This window comes from Borostomias antarcticus, assembly GCF_949987555.1.
Source record: "Borostomias antarcticus genome assembly, chromosome: 10".
NCBI lineage: Eukaryota > Metazoa > Chordata > Actinopteri > Stomiiformes > Stomiidae > Borostomias > Borostomias antarcticus.
In genome coordinates this window covers 16,268,990-16,286,564 of record NC_140243.1, presented here as the reverse complement: position 1 = coordinate 16,286,564, position 17,575 = coordinate 16,268,990, and the positions used below count along the sequence as shown (strand labels likewise).

Genomic DNA, 17,575 nt, shown 5'->3' with positions numbered 1-17,575 from the left:
TCTAAATACTCCCCTACCCTAGTCCCAGCCTCCGTGGGCCTCAGTCTCCGACCTCTAGCGCTTAACCCTAGGCTCCTAAGCCCCAACACCAGCCACTAGCCCCCTTAGCACCTAGCCCCAGAGCCTCTAGTATCTGATGTTCAGTATGTGTACAGCACCAGTGTGCATGGTAGTGTTAGGGCTACAGTAGTTATACACATATATGTGGCTTCACCCAACATTCCAACGATGGGTATGTGGTTTTAATTCCATAACCCTGACTGTCATATAATCCAGTCAGTGTAGACTTACCTATTTTTTTTTCTCTCATCACCCCCCCCCTCTCTCTCTCTCTCTCTTTCTCTCTCTCTCTCTCTCTCTCTCTCTCTCTCCCTCCAGCTCTGCCAACAGATGAAGGACCCCCTCTTCCCTGTATGAAGCTGAGAGTCACAGTATGCTGTGAGCCCAGTGAGTACTCCTTTTTTTCATCCTCCCTTCCTTTCATCCTTCTCCTCTACACCGTCAAACCATCCTCTCTCTCTCTCTCTCTCTCTCTCTCTCTCTCTCTCTCCCCCTCTCTCTCTCCCCCTCTCTCTCTTCCCTCTCTCTCTCCCCCTCTCTCTCGACTTATCGTGTGTCTGCTTTGCCTCCCGTGTGCTATGGTGCATGACCACATTCACACACCCATTCTGCGTTCCCCGCTTGATTCACACTACCCCTCTCTTCCACCCCCCCCCCCCCCACCCTCTCTCGGCACAAAGTGTTTTTGATGAAGGCTATCCCTTTTTCCAGTCTTTTTTTTTCCCTTTTCATCATTCTCACGCTCTCCACCTCGCTCCAGAATGTCTGGTTCTCCCGCACCTCTCCCCTCGGCTCTCTTCCTCCTTCATGGTTTGACTCCCGTCGTCTCTCTCTCCTCCGTCTCGGTGGCCCTTTCTCTCTCCCAACTTCCGTCTCTCCTTCCCACCGCTCGTACCAAACAACACGACGCAAAAGCTCACATTTAGTCCTCTCTCTCTCTCTCTCTCTCTCTCTCTCTCTCTCTCTCTCACACACACACACACACACACACACCTGAACTAACAAAGTCACCTCTTTACCGTCTCCATTTTGTTGTTTGTCTTAATAGCTGTTTTTGAGTAGTTGTCTCTGAAAGCCTACCCCCCCACCACTCTCTCTCTCTCTCTCTCTCTCTCTCTCTGTCTCTCTCTCCCTCTCTCCCTCTCTCTCTCTCTCTCTCTCTCTCTCTCTCTCTCCCTCTCCCTCTCCCTCTCTCTCTCCCTCTCCCTCTCCCTCTCTCTCTCCCTCTCTCTCTCCCTCTCCCCCTCTCTCTCTCTCTCCCTCTCCCTCTCCCTCTCCCTCTCCCTCTCCCTCTCCCTCTCCCTCTCTCTCTCTCTCTCTCTCCCTCCCTCTCCCTCTCCCTCTCCCTCTCCCTCTCTCTCTCTCTCTCTCTCTCTTTCTCTTTCTCTCTCTCTCTCTCTCTCTCTCTCTCTCTCTCTCTCTCTCTCTCTCTCTCCCTCTCCGGTGTGAATTCCCAGAGTTGATCTAACCCAGAGCCCGCCTGGAGTAATGTTAGTCTTCCGGTCCAGTGAGCTGCCCGTTCCGGTCTGGAATGTTGCCCAGTCACTGTGGGAATCTCTGTACATTGGAGGAGAGAGGGGGGGTGGGGGAGGGAGGGAGAGGGGGGGGGAGGGAGGGAGGGAGTGCGTGCTCGCTCGGGTACATACTTGCGTGTGTGTATGTAACGTCTGTCCCAATTCCCATCAGATCCCTGTGGAGTCTGCTGGAGGGCTGGGCCGGCCACAGCTTTCTGGGTAGGAGCAGCCGGGCATGAGGAGGAGGAGGAGGAGTAGGGGCAAGAGGAGGAGGAGGGACAGGAGGAGGAGGAGGAGGAGTAGGGGCAAGAGGAGGAGGAGGAGGAGGAGGAGTAGGGGCAAGAGGAGGAGGAGGGACAGGAGGAGGAGGAGGGTGGAGCAGGGGCAGGAGGAGGAGTAGCAGGAGGAAGAGGGAGGAGCAGGTGGAGGAGTAGCAGGTGCAGGAGGAGGGAGGAGCAGGAGGAGGAGGAGGGAGGAGGAGGAGGAGGGAAGAGCAGGAGGAGGAGGAGGGAGGAGCAGGAAGAAGAGGAGCAGGTGGAGGAGTAGCAGGGGTAGGAGGAGGAGGAGCAGGAGTAGTGAATAAACGTCCGAGGCCTGACTCAGGCTCCCTGTTCTGCCTGTAGAGACCAGCGGCTCTGGATCTGAGCTCTGAAATGCCAACACAACTCCGGGGGGAACAGCCGTCCTGGCGCTACGATAACGAGACTCAACACTGATGACTCGGTGGCGTGTTAATTATCTTGTAGTCGTTAATTAGAAATGCCACAGGATAGTCCGTCCTCCGGGGGGAAATAAACACGCTCCTGACCTTTTTGGGCGGAGGGCGTCCAGCGGACGCCTAGCTGTTTCTTAAAACTGTCTGAGACACGCATTTCATATCACTGGATGGTATTCAGACCGATACACACCCACACACACACGCATTGCTTAGTGTCAGATATATTGTAAACATTTGTGTTCTCTGTGTTCCATCACATACATGTAAGACTTCTAACATATGTTTTGAGTTAACGCTACCAGATCAGGCCAAGGCATCTCATCTCTCTCTCTCTCTCTCTCTCTCTCTCTCTCCATGACAGTTCATTCCCCTCTTCTCTTTTCCTTATCCCCCCTCTCTGTTTCTCATCCTTCTCTCCAGCCAATGCTAATCCTGACTCCATTTCAAGACATGTTCCTTTCTCTCTCTCTCTCTCTCTCTCTCTCTCTCTCTAGTCTTCTGTCGTTCCTGAAGTGGCACTAATCCCCCCCTCTCTCTGTCCCATCCCCTCCCTTGTCCCATCCTTGTTTTTTATGATCCCTCACTACCAGAGCAAAACTAATCTTGGCTCCATCTTCAACAGTCTCTCCCACTGCTTCCTTTCCTGTCGCCTCCTCTCTCTCTCTCTCCCTCCCTCTCTCTCTCTCTCTCTCTCTCTCTCTCTCTCTCTCTCTATTAATCTACTCTCCCTCTGTTTCAGCTGTCTCCAGCTCTTATATCTCTCCATCTGGACGCCCTGGTCACTCACTCCCCAACTCTCGCTCTATTCCCTCGTCCGTTCTCTTCCTCCGTCGTGCTTGTGCACGAGGACACATGAGGTGAGAGGAAAGAGAATGGAGTGGACGAAAGGGGAGATGGAGAGTTAGATTAGCTCCTCTCTCTCTCTCTCTCTCTCTCTCTCTCTCTCTCCCTGTCTGTCCATTAGTGGTTCTTTAGGGCAGCTGTTGTTGTTCTCCCAGTGGTAACGCCTTATACACTCTAGTTCCTTCCTTCTAAGATCCCTTTTATCTGACACACGTGCGTGCGTGTGCATAATGTGCGTGTGTGTGTGTGTGCGTGCGTGCGTGCGTGCGTGTGTGTGTGTGTGTGTGCGTGCATATGTGTGTGTGTGCGTGCGTGCGTGGGCCTGGTGATGGTTGCCTCATGTCCTTCAGGTAAAGCCTGTCCCTTTCGGTCTCACATGGGACGCTTTATTTGAACTTCAAAATGGAGTCACTCCCTCCCACCTTTCTTCCCTTCTTTCTTTCTCTCTCTCTCTCTCTCTCTCTCTCCATCCCCTTTCCCTCACTAAACTTTTCAAACAACAGAGTGTAATTAAAGGTAGTAGGTAGCTCTAGCCAGGGCTGGCTGTCAAACACACACACACACACACCCACACACACACACACACACCCACACACACACACACACACACACACACACACACACACACACAGGGGGCTGCTTGTAGGACAGAGCGGTGACAGAGAGTGGGTCCGTCAGGTACACTGTCATTGCAGCGAGGTCACCCGGCCCCCAGCGCTCCTCTGCCGCCGTCTCCAGTGTAACCGGCTTGTGTGTTTATCCACTCAAATTAAGCCCTAGCAGCCGCGGAGGAAAGAGGAACGAGAGCAGGCCAGGCAGGACACAGTTTCACGTGACACCAGACAGGCGGGACCCTGTTTAACGTGACACCAGACAGACGGGACGCTGTTTACCGTGACACGGGGAAGTCGTCTCTCTTTCTCTCTCCGAGTGGATCTGCGTCGCGGTTACTCCTAACGCCGGCTGTCGCCCATGTAGAACAGGGTGTCTAATATAGCCAGGGTCAGTGGTTCGTCGCTGTACAGAGGTTTGACTCCACAGTGCAAATGGCCTGGAAACACCCCTCCTCCTCCTCCTCCTCCTCCTCCTCTAACATACATACTGTACGTACGCCACCTCAACAGTGTCGCATCAGAGCACGAGCCTCCGGAATAACAACCATCCAACCAACCCCCCCCCCCCCCCCCCCCGTCTCTCCTCTCCCTGCACGCGCGCACTCGTTCGTTTGGCTCTTCCTCCTCGCCCCGCCTCTCCTCCGCCCTTCCTCCGCCCGCTGTGAGAGAGAGGCTACTGCGGGCCGACGACTCTCGCTAATTGATTTCCCCTTTCTTTTTCGTTCTCTCCTCTCTTTATGTTGGTTTTTTTTTGGCGGCCCCCCCCTCTTCTCCCCGCTGTGAGCGCTCGCTCCATCGCCGTCGTTTCAGGTTGCGCTACCTCGCTCCGTGTATTAGTTCTTTGTCTTTTTTTTTTTTTCCTTCAAATTTTTCTTTCAGATTTCCGTGACCCCCGCCCCTCCGAATACCTTTGTACCCACTCTTACACACACACACACACACACACAAGTAAACGTATACACGCACACACGCGGCTAGTCTAGCCTACCTCTTTCTTGAATTCCAAACTCGACTTTGAAAGTGCGACTTTGCCATCGTAAATACCTCCTCGTTTTTTCGTGTATTTTTAATCGGATTTTCTTTTGCAGTTGGGGTTCGTTTTCAGTCGACTGCTGTGTGTAAAATGGCGGCGCAGGGAGGAGGGTGGAGCTATGCAATGATGTCCGTCTCTGCAGTGGGCTGTTCTGACGGAGACACACACACATGCATGTGTACACACAGATACACACACACACACACACACACACTCTTATGTCTCTCTGCAGCACAGTGCTGAAGTGCATGCCACCACGGTGGCCATTTTGTGGCAGAGCTCGCCATGACCGAAAACCACAGTGTACAACCACATGCGTGTAGTAAACACACACGCAACCACACTGACACACAAGTCAACAAAGTATGCATCTAAAGTATTAAGAAGCACGATAATTTACACAAACACACACAGACAACCATCTAAGCTCTATATTCTATAGAGTTTATCGAGTTTACATCAAGGAAAATAAACAGTAATTGTTGTAGATTCAACACTCAAGTTCCGGTGTGCAAAGGTATAGTGCAGCATGCGTATCAAGTTGAATTGTACAATATTAGACAGTAATACCTGCCCTATAAATAATCTAAACAGTAGGTGTACAGTGTTGCAGTATAAACATTGTGAATGTGTTTAACTGGGATTATGGCCTTGGATTGAGTTCAGGGTAAACTCAATATCAATTAATGTAATAATTTACCACTTCAATGCCGTCATTTTGTGGCTTTGATGTAAATAGTCTAGCATGCATTGTTAATTGTATTTAGAGAATAGCTCCACACCTTTTTTCCTCTGGCTTTGCCTGTGCTTTATCTATTCAATTAGGACATGAAAGGGTAGTTGAATTAATAAAATCCTGCAACTTCTTAGTATTCGATTTTAGATAATGATAGCATACATGCCTCAGACATAAGTTTAAAATAACCTCTCAACCATTTTCACAGAAGAAATACATTAAAGAAATTATGTTTAGTTATTTTTTCTTCTATTCCAGTATCTATCATGACAGCATCTCTCTCTCTCTCTCTCTCTCTCTCTCTCTCTCTCTCTGTTAGAGGCCTGAACACAGCATGTAATTTAACGCTTCGTTAACTCTTGGATGGTTGTTATTTCAGCAGAGCATGGAGTAATTTAGTGGTTGGCGTCCTGAGACTCCCACCCCTGACCTGGTCGGGTTGCTGTGCTGAACAGATCATCTAAGGATTTGTAGATATCGCCTGACAGACAAATACTTTTGGTTATTCCAGTTTTAACCCATACTGTAATTTCAGCCAGTCTGAGGTGGTCATTCAGTGAGACTTGTCGGACGGAGGATTGGCCCATTTCCCCTCCGCTAATCTCTGTCAATCGTTGTGGTTTGTGAATCAGTGGTAGTATTCCAGCAGAGATCGATGCCGTGTGTGTGTGTGTGTACATCGGTGTGTGTGTGTGTACATCGGTGTGTGTGTACGTGTCAGAGTGGCTCAAGGCCACAGATTGGATCGATTCTGTGAGCACGTACACACCCTGACAGAAAAGAGTCCTGACCATTGGTGCAGTCAGCTGACAATATGATGTTCTGTCCCAAGAACATCGTCAACCTGAATGGCGATCTTAATTCTGCATCATCCTTCTTTCCTCATCCCTTAATTTTCTCCATCCCACACCTTCTCACTGCCCTTACTGTATCTACTGTATCCATCCATCCATCCATCCAATCTATCCCTCCATCCATCCATCCAATCTATCCCTCCATCCATCCATCCAATCTATCCCTCCATCCATCCATCCAATCTATCCCTCCATCCCTCGATCGCTTTGGCAGTACTTTTACAATCTCTGTTCCTTTGCACCCTTTGCCCTCAAGCAACCACTCCACCCCTCCAACCATCCATCCCTCCACCCCTCCGTAACCTCTTTGCCTCGCCCCTCATCCCTCCATTATTTCCTTTTAGTCAGCCTCCTGCTGAGAGAGTGACACCCAGACACAAACACCCCTCCTTTCTCTCTCTCTCTCTCTGACCTTCTTTTAATCCTTCCTTTCCTCTCTGCTTTTCTCCCTTTTTCTCACACTTCTTTCCTTCCTCCCCTGCCTTTCATTCCCTGTCCTCTGTCCCCTTCTCCGTTGCGCTCTGTCATTCTGACTTTTGTCGTCTTTTCCTTTGTTAGTTACTTTTTACCCCAACTAATCTCTCTCTCGCCCTCCCTCGTTCTTTTTTACATCATCTTTCCCTCGCCACACGTCTCCTGCTCTTTTTGCTTTCGACCTTTAAGAGAATTTGCATTGGGGCCATACTGTACAGTGTGTTAGGATTGCGCAGTCAGTAGTCATTTTTCATGGCATTTGGCTGTGAGTAATGGTAAATGGCTTCCTCTGGTCATTTGTCTGTTCCTTGGTTCTGTGAAAGTTCTGTAAGGCTGGAGTTGTGGGGAGAACATGAAAAACAACTAATGTCCACCTCTCTTTTTTTCCCCCCGCACTTTCTTAGCAACAGAAGGGTCCAAGCAGAAGCAAGGTGAGATTTAACAGAGTTTGTTAGTAGGTGTGTGTGTTTCCGTGCTTGTGTGTGTCTGAAATCTGATAAATTGTCAACACGTGATCTCATTCCCTTTCTCTCTCTCTCTCTCTCTCTCTCTCTCTCTCTCTCTCTCTCTCTCTCTCTCCTCCCTCCCTCTCAGGTACCCCATCCCCCCGCAGTGCTGTGTGCTCACCGAGGCCAGCTCTTCTTCTCTTCCTCATCCCTCTCTCTCTCTTGCTCTCTGTCTGATATCCCTCTGTCTTTCCGCTGACCTTATTAGAGTCGTCCGTGCCTTCCGACTGACTCAGACCCTGAACTATCCCCGTCTCACCTCGTACATCAGACAGTCCTCGGCTACTGACACGTCTCCGGCTCTATGAGTCTCCGTTTGAGGACATAGCTGGTCGTTTGAATCACGGGTGACTCAGACGCCGCCTGGCCAAATCGCAGTCATTCACCTCTCACGCTGGTCCATTGACTCCCGTATTAAATCGGAACACATATGCAAGTCTCGGTGATTATGAAACTGCGGAGTGATTTGGTGATTCGCTATTCATGTAATTGTTCCCTCTGAAAGTTTCAGTCAGACAAAAAAATGGAAATTGATTTTTTTTTTTTTTACTCTGTGGTCATTTAAAGGGCTGGTTTTCCCAGAGACATTTATTAGGCCGTGTGCCGAGCTAAATGACCCTTTCAACAGTGTGTCTTCATGTGTTGAAATGTGATCTGACAAAGCTGCCTTAGGATCCCATATTCATTTCAACTCCCTTTAACTGGAAGAAAATTGACAACTGTTATAGAGCATAGATCTAAGCCCTGGCCAATATGCACATGGGAACACACACACACACACACACACACACACACACACTCAAAGGCAGGGACATGCATGCATACCCACTTCAGTGCAGTCCATCATCTCTGTCCGTTTCTGGAGTGGCACTAATCTTCCCCCTATTCCCCTCTTTTTTTCTCCTGTCCATTCACTCCTCCGACTCCTTCTTTTCCATCCCTCGCTCCGGACTAGAGCCCCTGCTGAAACAAACCGACGCTAATCTACCATCAAAGCTCCCTTTCCTCATTTCACACCTCTTCTTTTCACCATCAGCCCCCCCTCTCTCTCTCTCTCTCTCTCTCATCTGAACATAAGCATTGAGCTGAGCCAAAGCGGACCAACGAAGCTTGACTTGTTAGTGTACCACTGTGCTGAGAGAGCGTGCGGCAGCCCACGGCTGCTTGTCAGGACCACTCTGTTTGAAATGGCTACATGGGATTTTCCACAGACCGGACAGGAAGACGGGCTTGTTTTCTACCGTCATCTGATCGATTTTCGTCCAAAGCGGGACTGATCACAAACACTTGCATCGGCTGAACTTTGTGTCATAGATGAAGCAGTGATGAGACTGTAGATCAGGCTGCTGTCTTGTCTGACACCAAGGAAAGGGAACCTGGGAATAATCTGGGGTAGTCTGGAGTAATCTGGCAGGGCTGCTGCGCCCCCTACTGGGATTAACCTGGTTCAACTCGAATCTGGACTGGGCCATAATCTCTGCCGCTCAGGGAATGGAGGAGAGGACTCTGCTACTCTCAGGTCCTGCTCTGGCCAAACTGGGATTACCAGGACATGCGACTGATTCTGTCACCTCTGTCATTGGGTGGCCTGATGTCCTTCATCCTCTCCTGTTGGAGAGCAACCTCCCCCCCCCAACCCCCCCCCACACACACACACACATACACACCCTCCCTGCCCGCTCCTTCTCCACCACTTAGAACCAGGGGACATGGAGATGTAGGACGCATGAACCGAGGATCACCTCACCCCTTCCGAGCACGCTCCTAATGGCTGAGGATGATTGGCCCATGCTCCTGACCAACCCGGTGTGCCGATATCTAGACTGATGAGCTCTCACCAGACAAAGCCTCCACCAATAACAGGAGGCCTTGAGCTGTTGTGTTGAGAATGTTTTTTAGACAAGGACCCAGGAAGAGTGCTGAATCCGTTTATGTAGTTTATTTTATTTTTTACTATTTCTCCTCAGAAACAACTGGGTAAAAAGATGGTATTTGAATTCTGATTATTTTTGAGACTTGTTCATGTCTAGATGCATTCTAAAATACACCCTGTAGTCTTTTGATTTGTCAAATTTAATGTCATAGAATAACAAAAATGTGTTTGTTGTAGGAATGTCTTGCATTTAATTCAAGTAAATTACCTCAATTCATTGATATTTCATCAGTGCAATCAATTTCTTTACAATAATTTACATATAGTTATTAACTTTAACTATGAATTATTTGTGTAAGCCCTGAAATGTAATAGTTATTTCAATGACTGTCTAGAACATATCAACTCTTGAAGAAATTTGTTTCATGTTCTGTGGTGAGAAGGAAACCAGGAGCAATAATTTGCCCACAAATATAACGCCTAAATTATAATTTACTGTATTTGTTTACTGTAGAGAAATTATGGGTTTCTACTAATTTAGGAGTGTTTTTTACTTGTTTGGGTCACACCAGGAAACCCTTTGAAATATGTTAGCCATCAGTCCTGTCTCAAAGCACTTACTCATGAAGAGGAAACTGAAGAAACTATATGCTTTAAATCACCATTCAAAGTTTCTAAATTTTATGCAGATTTAACCAGCATTGTTTACTGTTATGAGCTTGAGTTGGGTGAGAAACTGCTGTCTGGAACCTTGTATAGATCTGCTGATGCCAGATGTAGAGAGTATTACAATCAGCTAATGTTAATATTTTTTAACTAGTTTTTTCTTTCTGTTTTGTATTCACATTTTAGTGAAGAATGTTTAGCATCTTCTATGAAGAGCCAACTGCAATCTGAGCCGTTTTTTTTTTTTTTTTTTTTACAAGGCAAGGCAAAATAAATAAGATTGCAATAAGATTGTTGTATTCAACTTTCATTAACCTTTTGTGCATTTTGAGAATGTTTTATATCACCAAAATATTGTTTACCTTTATTAAAATTAAAATAAAAACTCAGTAAAATAAACACAAACGGCTTTATTTGTGTAACAGACATATCATGTAAAATGCACAGGGGGGTGCCGATATTAAGACTTCAGGGACATCAAATGACCTTGTGGTTTAAGAGGCCATTGTAATCGGAGAAACCTGCTGGAATATTGAACAGAGTTTATATTATCTACTCTAAGCCAAGCCCTGATAAGAATGAGATCCCAAAGTCCCACAGTCCCTGATACATCATTGCCAATACATCGACCATACTGTACAGTAAAAATATTTACATTTATTTTTATCCCTATCAAACCTGACAGATGCCGAGTTTGAATACACAGCAATATGAGTCTTTCTAAAGACATACTTCTTAATAACTCAATATACACATCTGAAAATACATTTCCATTTATATAGGTTGTAATGTATAGCCTCTATATGAATCCAGATATCCAATATCCTTGATATGAGGGATAATACCTCCTATTTCATGGTTTATGATCTCACCTGATGCCCGATTGGTCACTGTTGAACTGAAGCAAGTTGTTTAGGACTGGCTGTGTGGTTTGCCTTCCCATGCCTTTTATTTGCTCCTGATGGCTCTTTCTGCCCATTACAGTTTAGTAAGGATACAATTACATTGTTATTATGAGAGCTTACCTTATTTATCACTCTTGTTCCCCTCTAGCCCAGTTAGAAAACAATGTTTTAAGAATGTACATTATAAAACTGTAAATGCTTTTTTTTCTTTCCCCCAAAGTATGTTCACTAATTTGATATTACACTCTGGAATTTCGACCTGAAATGTGATTAATATCAATCCATAAAAACGAAAAAAGTAGTGAGGAGGCATTGCCAGAATTCTGACCGCGACATCACACTATTGATTTTATTTTCAGATAAACTGCTACTGTATATAGTGATTTTACCACATCTCCCTAACCCAGTAAGTACCACTGCATTGGTCATGGGTTTGGAAATCAGACGTGGCTCAGATGATGTGAAACCAATAGACCAGCCCCCATATGTGACTATTGTAATGCAGATCAAATGCATCTCAATTGGTTTCAAATACTTTCAGGTAATCAATGAATCAAGGTTTGTTGTAAATTGCCCATATTATATACTTGTAAATCAGTCCTTGAGGTAACATTAATGTCATGTAACATAAAATGTCAAATACTAGTAAGTAAATACTAGTAATAAATAGTAGTTCACAGTGATTTTATATATTATTTAATTTGACCTTGATATCAGGTAGGCTACAGTCTTTCACCAGGGAAACCTGGCCAGCAGCAGCAAATTGTCATGTAAAAATGACAAAAATTACACCTTTACAAGATTGAAATGATACAAGATTAAAAAACATTAAAATGTAAAAAAAAAAAAGAGTAACAGATGGCACAATCAACACAACATCGTGACAATGAACCAACAGTTTATAGGACATATCTTGCTGTATAATCCACATTTTGTGCCAGGGTCTTTAAAAAAGGTGACTAATGTACTAATATATTTCTTCATCTGCATTTGAAAATTAGCCCGGTTAAATCTATGGGTTGATGAAGTTAATGTGTTAAAGTATGTCCTTACCCGATGATATTGCATGTTGAGTTTATATAATGTAAAGGGTTTACCTAAAGAATTTAAACCAAATCAGAGTATAGGATATTAAGCCCCATGCCTTCTGTAGAAATACCACACGTAGAGGAGCGTCACTAGGGAAGCTAAATGTTTTTTCTATCAGATATTTGAGCACGGGTTCCAGTTTTGGAGATCTCTTTTTTTTTCTTCCTTAGTTGATATTGTTGGTGTTCCAAGTGACAAATTGAAGACCAGTATGTTCTCCTGCCCCTGCCATATCTCCCAGTAATCTGTAATACTCACCCTACATAATACACAGTACAAGTGGCAGGCCCAGAGACCTGTCCTCCCTAGAAGAAACATCCATAGAAACACACATTAACTCAGTTCAGTCCATATCCCTGCATTACTGTATGACAATAAAAACCAGACGAACAGGTAACTGAAGTAAATAATGTTATATACTGATTAATGCTCTAGTGGGTCTTTACATTTGTATTTTATTTAACCTTTATTTTACCAGGTGGTCCCATTAAGATCCAAGCGAGACCTGGCCAAAATAGCAGCATAAAAAGTTAGACAAAATAATAAAAACAATAGAACAAATTAAAATACCGAAGGACATTAACACAGTGCCAATGGAATCATTTAACAAGCTTATGAGTACTTTAAAGGCAGGCAGAGAGACCAATTAGCTTGAGAACGTTTTGAAGGTAAGAGGAGCAGAGCACATAAAAGCTTTCTCTCCCAGTTCAGTCCTGGCCCTCGCCACACACAACAGGATCATATCATGAGATCTCACACTGTAACGTTCGTGACAGATCTCCCTGCAGTCAGAGAGGAGATATAGGCCGGGGGTTTGTCTAGGACAGCTTTTTAAAGGAACAGGTACCAATGACTGAGCCTCTGTAAGGACAGCGAAGACCAGCCGGCCCTGGAGTACAGGGATGAGTTAGAGCTTTACAGCTTTACAAAAAGCAATGGGCAGGTACAGTACATTGATGTACAACAGATCACCATCATCAAGCACCAGGAAAACGGTAGCAGAGACCAGTCTTCTTCTGGCCTCAAAGGGAAATGACTTGTTTCTGAAATAAAACCCTAACTTAAGCCTCAGTCACATATTTATGAAATTAGTGGATAACCTTACCTGCGCAGCATTGGTCGCGATAGGGCTGAGTGAGTGACCTAGGATTCCCAGCTGACTTCCCATATTAAAGGTCCTTTGCATCTACAGTGCATGCAAAGGACTGTGCTACTGTAAACAAACTGCCATGAATATTTGACATGCTACCATGTTGTTATGGTGAAAACGGGTGTGGCGCTTCCACAATATGCATCATACTTGTGTAAGCACTGTGAAGCTGTTGCCAGTCAATAACTGTAATGTTATCTTAAAGGGTGAAGTCTATTTATACAGCAGTATAGCAACATTACTTGTCTTAAACAGTTATATCAGTATAAGTTTTCACAGTATATATAATTTAAAAGATCATATAGAGTTAAAATCCCTACTGTTGGTTGGTCCACCTAAATGACAAACATATTGTGCAGTAATCTCATAATATGGGCACATGCAATTTGCATGTGATTTACTCTTTTATTTGATGGATAGATGGATTTTAAAACTAACTTCAGTAGTAACATTTTGTTCTGGGTACAAAACCACATCTATTTGTAGCAATTCCTAACAGTTACAGTCAGTTGTTACAGTATAATGAAATGCAGTGAAGGATTAACAAATGTATGTGTTTATTTTCTTTTTTTGACCTTTTATTTTCAGATTTTCTTATGCTCAAGTTAAAAGCAAACTTTGTCACGTCAATTGTTACGTCAATTGAGAATAGAGTAGCCTACAAACTGAAGAGGTACAGTAGGAACACAAGACTGTTCAATATTTGTTTATTTTCATGCAGATGCTAAATCACTGAGCCTTGTTTTAGTCAATAGCCTGTATTCTATTTTCAGATCAACAGGTAGGCATCCAGAAATGAGCTAGGAGGTCTTGTGTGTACGATGGGTGTGGAGTTTCAGTGTTGTCTCTGACAGTGAATTTCCTCTCCAAAGAATAAGAGGACATTACCCGTATGCCCAGACCCGATACCCAGATTATCTTTACAGGTTCAGTGGCATTTGTATTTGATCACTGGATTGGTTCAGATAAGCCTGCTTCTGTGTTCAGTGTGTTCATGACTTTTCAAAGTGCAGCAGTAATAGTTTGATCATGAGACTCTCCTATTCATGTTGAGGTATAAGGGATCTTGTTTTTCGGTATGAGGGATCTTGTTTTTCAGTATGAGGGATCTTGTTTTTAGGGGCCAGGCAGCATAGCTGCCGGAACCCTATTGTATTTGCCTATATTATTATTATTATTATTATTATTATTATTATTATTCTCCATCTTCCACTGAAGTCTGACTTCCCGTGGACAAAAAATCACCAAACTTTGCACATAGCTCCAGTACTATACCCAAAGTCCTCAACCTGCATTGTAGGTCAATAAAGCTGAAGGTGGCGCTACAGCAACAGTCTAAAGTTTAAAACTTTTAAAAAATCATAACAAATCAGCCATAGGTGCTATCACTGTAAAACCACCATGTCAATGTAGTCCCAAGTGAGACAAAACTTTCATACGCTCTGAACAGGAATTTTGAAGTCCATCACTCTGATTTTTTCATAAACTGTAAAACCTATCAAACCTATATCCTCCCACATTTTTTGTTCAATTGACACTGTTTATATTTACTGTATCTTCAGACTGTCCTTACCAAATGATCCTCACAGATTTTTGAAATATGAAAAATTGAGCCCACAGCACATCAAAAAGTTTTACTGTTAACAGTTCTGTATACAGTTCCTATTAATTCTCACCAAATCAATGTCTGATCATCCTCATAAAAAGTGACAACATTGGCCACATATTCAAGATGTAGTGTGATTTCTTTCAGAATTCTATCTCAAAAATTGAATTTTAATTTATTAATATTATTTAATTCTGTCCTCTGAAACCAACACTTCATACAGAGAAAACTACATTACCCACAATCCAACGCAAGCTCCACGAATCGGAGACTTCGCTGTTGGCAACCCTACCCAACCCCCGCTGAGGATTACAATGACTAAATCGATTGACAACTGACTGAGCACACAGCTGCTGAAGTTAATGTTCAATTATGAAGAAAACCAAACAAAACCTGTAAAAATTTATAAACATATCTCATCCCACATTTTTCAATCAATTAACACCAAACTTGCTACACTGGATCTTCAGACTGTAATTCACAAACTCATTGACCAGATTGTTGAATTATCAAAATCAAGCTTACAATGCATCAAAATGTTTTACAAATGTTTTAAGATACGAATGTACAAAATGAACATTGGAATGTCTTCCTATTCTCTCGCTTATTGCTCCTAAACTTGTCGGAAATTGCCTGGCCCCGACTCATCGCTGCGTAGCAGCTTTAATTCAGTATTGTTTTTCGGTATGAGTGATTTTGTTTTTCGGTATGAAGGATCTTGTTTTTCGGTATGAGGGATCTTGTTTTTCGGTATGAGGGATCTTGATTTTCGGTATGAAGGATCTTGTATTTTGGTGTGAGGGATTTTGTGTTTCTGTATGAGGGATCTTGTGTTCTTGTGTTTCGGTATGAGGGATCTTGTGTTTCGGTATCAGGGATCTTGTGTTTTTGTTTTTCGGTATGAGGGATCTTGTTTTTCGGTATGAGGGATCTTGATTTTCGGTATGAGGGATCTTGTGTTTCGGTATGAGTGATCTTGTGTTTCGGTATGAGGGATCTTGTGTTTCGGTATGAGGGATCTTGTGTTTCAGTATGAGGGATCTTGTGTTTCGGTATGAGGGATCTTGTGTTTCGGTATGAGGGATTGTGTGTTTCGGTATGAGGGATCTTGTGTTTCGGTATGAGGGATCTTGTGTTTCGGTATGAGGGATCTTGTGTTTAGGTACAGTATGAGGGATCTTGTCTTTCGGTATGAGGGATCTTGTGTCTCGGTATGAGGGATTGTGTGTTTCGGTATGAGGGATCTTGTGTTTCGATATGAGGGATCTTGTGTTTTGGTATGAGGGATCTTGTGTTTCGATATGAGGGATCTTGTGTTTTGGTATGAGGGATCTTGTCTTTCGGTATGAGGGATCTTGTCTTTCGGTATGAGGGATCTTGTGTTTCGATATGAGGGATCTTGTGTTTTGGTATGAGGGATCTTGTGTTTCGATATGAGGGATCTTGTGTTTTGGTATGAGGGATCTTGTCTTTCGGTATGAGGGATTGTGTGTTTCGGTGCTTAAAGTTAAAGCACGTTTTCGAGTTAGCTTGAGTTCTGCTTTCTCTCATCGCTCCTGTTCAGAACTGTTTAGATGGAAGGTGCTTTGCATCTCAACACACTGCCACACCCTACTCTGACTCATCTGTCCCCACACAACAGCGGATTATAGTGAGATGATTTGAATACCATATTTATTTTGTTATGCATTTGTTATGCATGAGTTCAAACCTCTTGGTGTTTTGAATAGATTACTTTTACTTTTTACATTTGAATATTAATAGCAGTATTAAAAAATGTCAGCATTGGTTTCTGCAGTAGAAGTGCACCAAAACCACTGTAGTTTGGTCCTTTAAATGAGTAGAAAAAAAAGGGAGAGCATAAATCAGTCGTATGTTCATGTTCCAGGACTGGGTACCTCAACTAAAAGTTTGACTATTGATGCTTAGTCAAGTTGATACACTGAAATTAACCGATATCATTCAATATTTTCTCAATAACATGGCCAATCAAAGACTGATCAGGCATGTCATCACTCCACTGATAATGTCTTGACTTTGAAACAGCCTGAAGAATACTGCAAGTAGCAACGTTTATACTTTCGCTTTGTCGAATCCAATTACAGTGAATTCCCTGTGAACTCTCATCAGTTTCCGTGAGAATGTTGTGCCACGGTGTGTGTCCTTTCAGTGAAACTGCTGCTGTCCTGTTTGAAAGGCCTCTCTAAAACCATCTCACATGCTCAGATAGAAGCAGGGGGTCTTGATGTTAGAATGTCAACTCGGGGACTGTGACAAAACTAACATTAAGGTGCTCCCTCCAGAGTACTCACTGGTGGAAAAACCTTCCCTCCTTACAGCTACTTCCCACTGCCTCAACTCTTTGGAAACCTTAAAAATGTGAGAAGAGTTAGCAAAATCAGCTTGTCAAAAATGGGTTTGGAAAAAAATGCCAATATACTGTAGATGAAAATCTCAATTAAGGACAACCTATTTTTTATGAAGTCTCACCTTTCTTAGCTGTTAGCTAACATTAACTATTAATAGTCTGACTCAGGTGGCCAATTAGCTCTCAACTTAATGTTATAATGGACAAATATAACCAAAAACAATAGTCTTAACTGTGAAAGAATTGACCTTTTGTTTGGATTGTGTGAATGCTTGTACAACCCCAATCTGCACACGAGTGATGAATCTTTTTTCCAGTCATCTTCTGAGATACTGTAGCTCTGAGGATCTCTTCAGGTGGCTGGTTGAGAGCTTTGATTCCACCTCCTGATGTCAGCCGGGCCAGATGACAAATACAACCTGTCGATTAGGCATGTCTGAATCTCATTCTCATTACATTTCTGTAATGTAGGCTACATTACATTATATTAGTCATTTACTGTAGCTTATGCTTTTTATCCAAAGCGACTTACAATAATTGCATTTAACGTAGGAAAAGCCAATGTA

At 43.9% G+C, this 17,575-nt stretch overlaps 1 protein-coding gene across 1 annotated transcript in view; it reads left to right on the top strand.

Annotated features, from left to right (window-relative positions):
* The window catches only part of efna4 (ephrin A4), a gene marked incomplete at both ends in the record, with an annotated part of 32,998 nt that extends 25,415 nt beyond the window's left edge, over positions 1 to 7,583 (top strand). The window contains 3 exons of the mRNA XM_084444533.1: positions 379 to 447; positions 7,251 to 7,277; positions 7,561 to 7,583. Of these exons, the coding sequence (XP_084300659.1) occupies positions 379 to 447; positions 7,251 to 7,277; positions 7,561 to 7,583 (119 nt within the window). The remainder of the gene's footprint in view (positions 1 to 378; positions 448 to 7,250; positions 7,278 to 7,560) is intronic.
* Between the last annotated feature and the right edge of the window lie 9,992 nt (positions 7,584 to 17,575).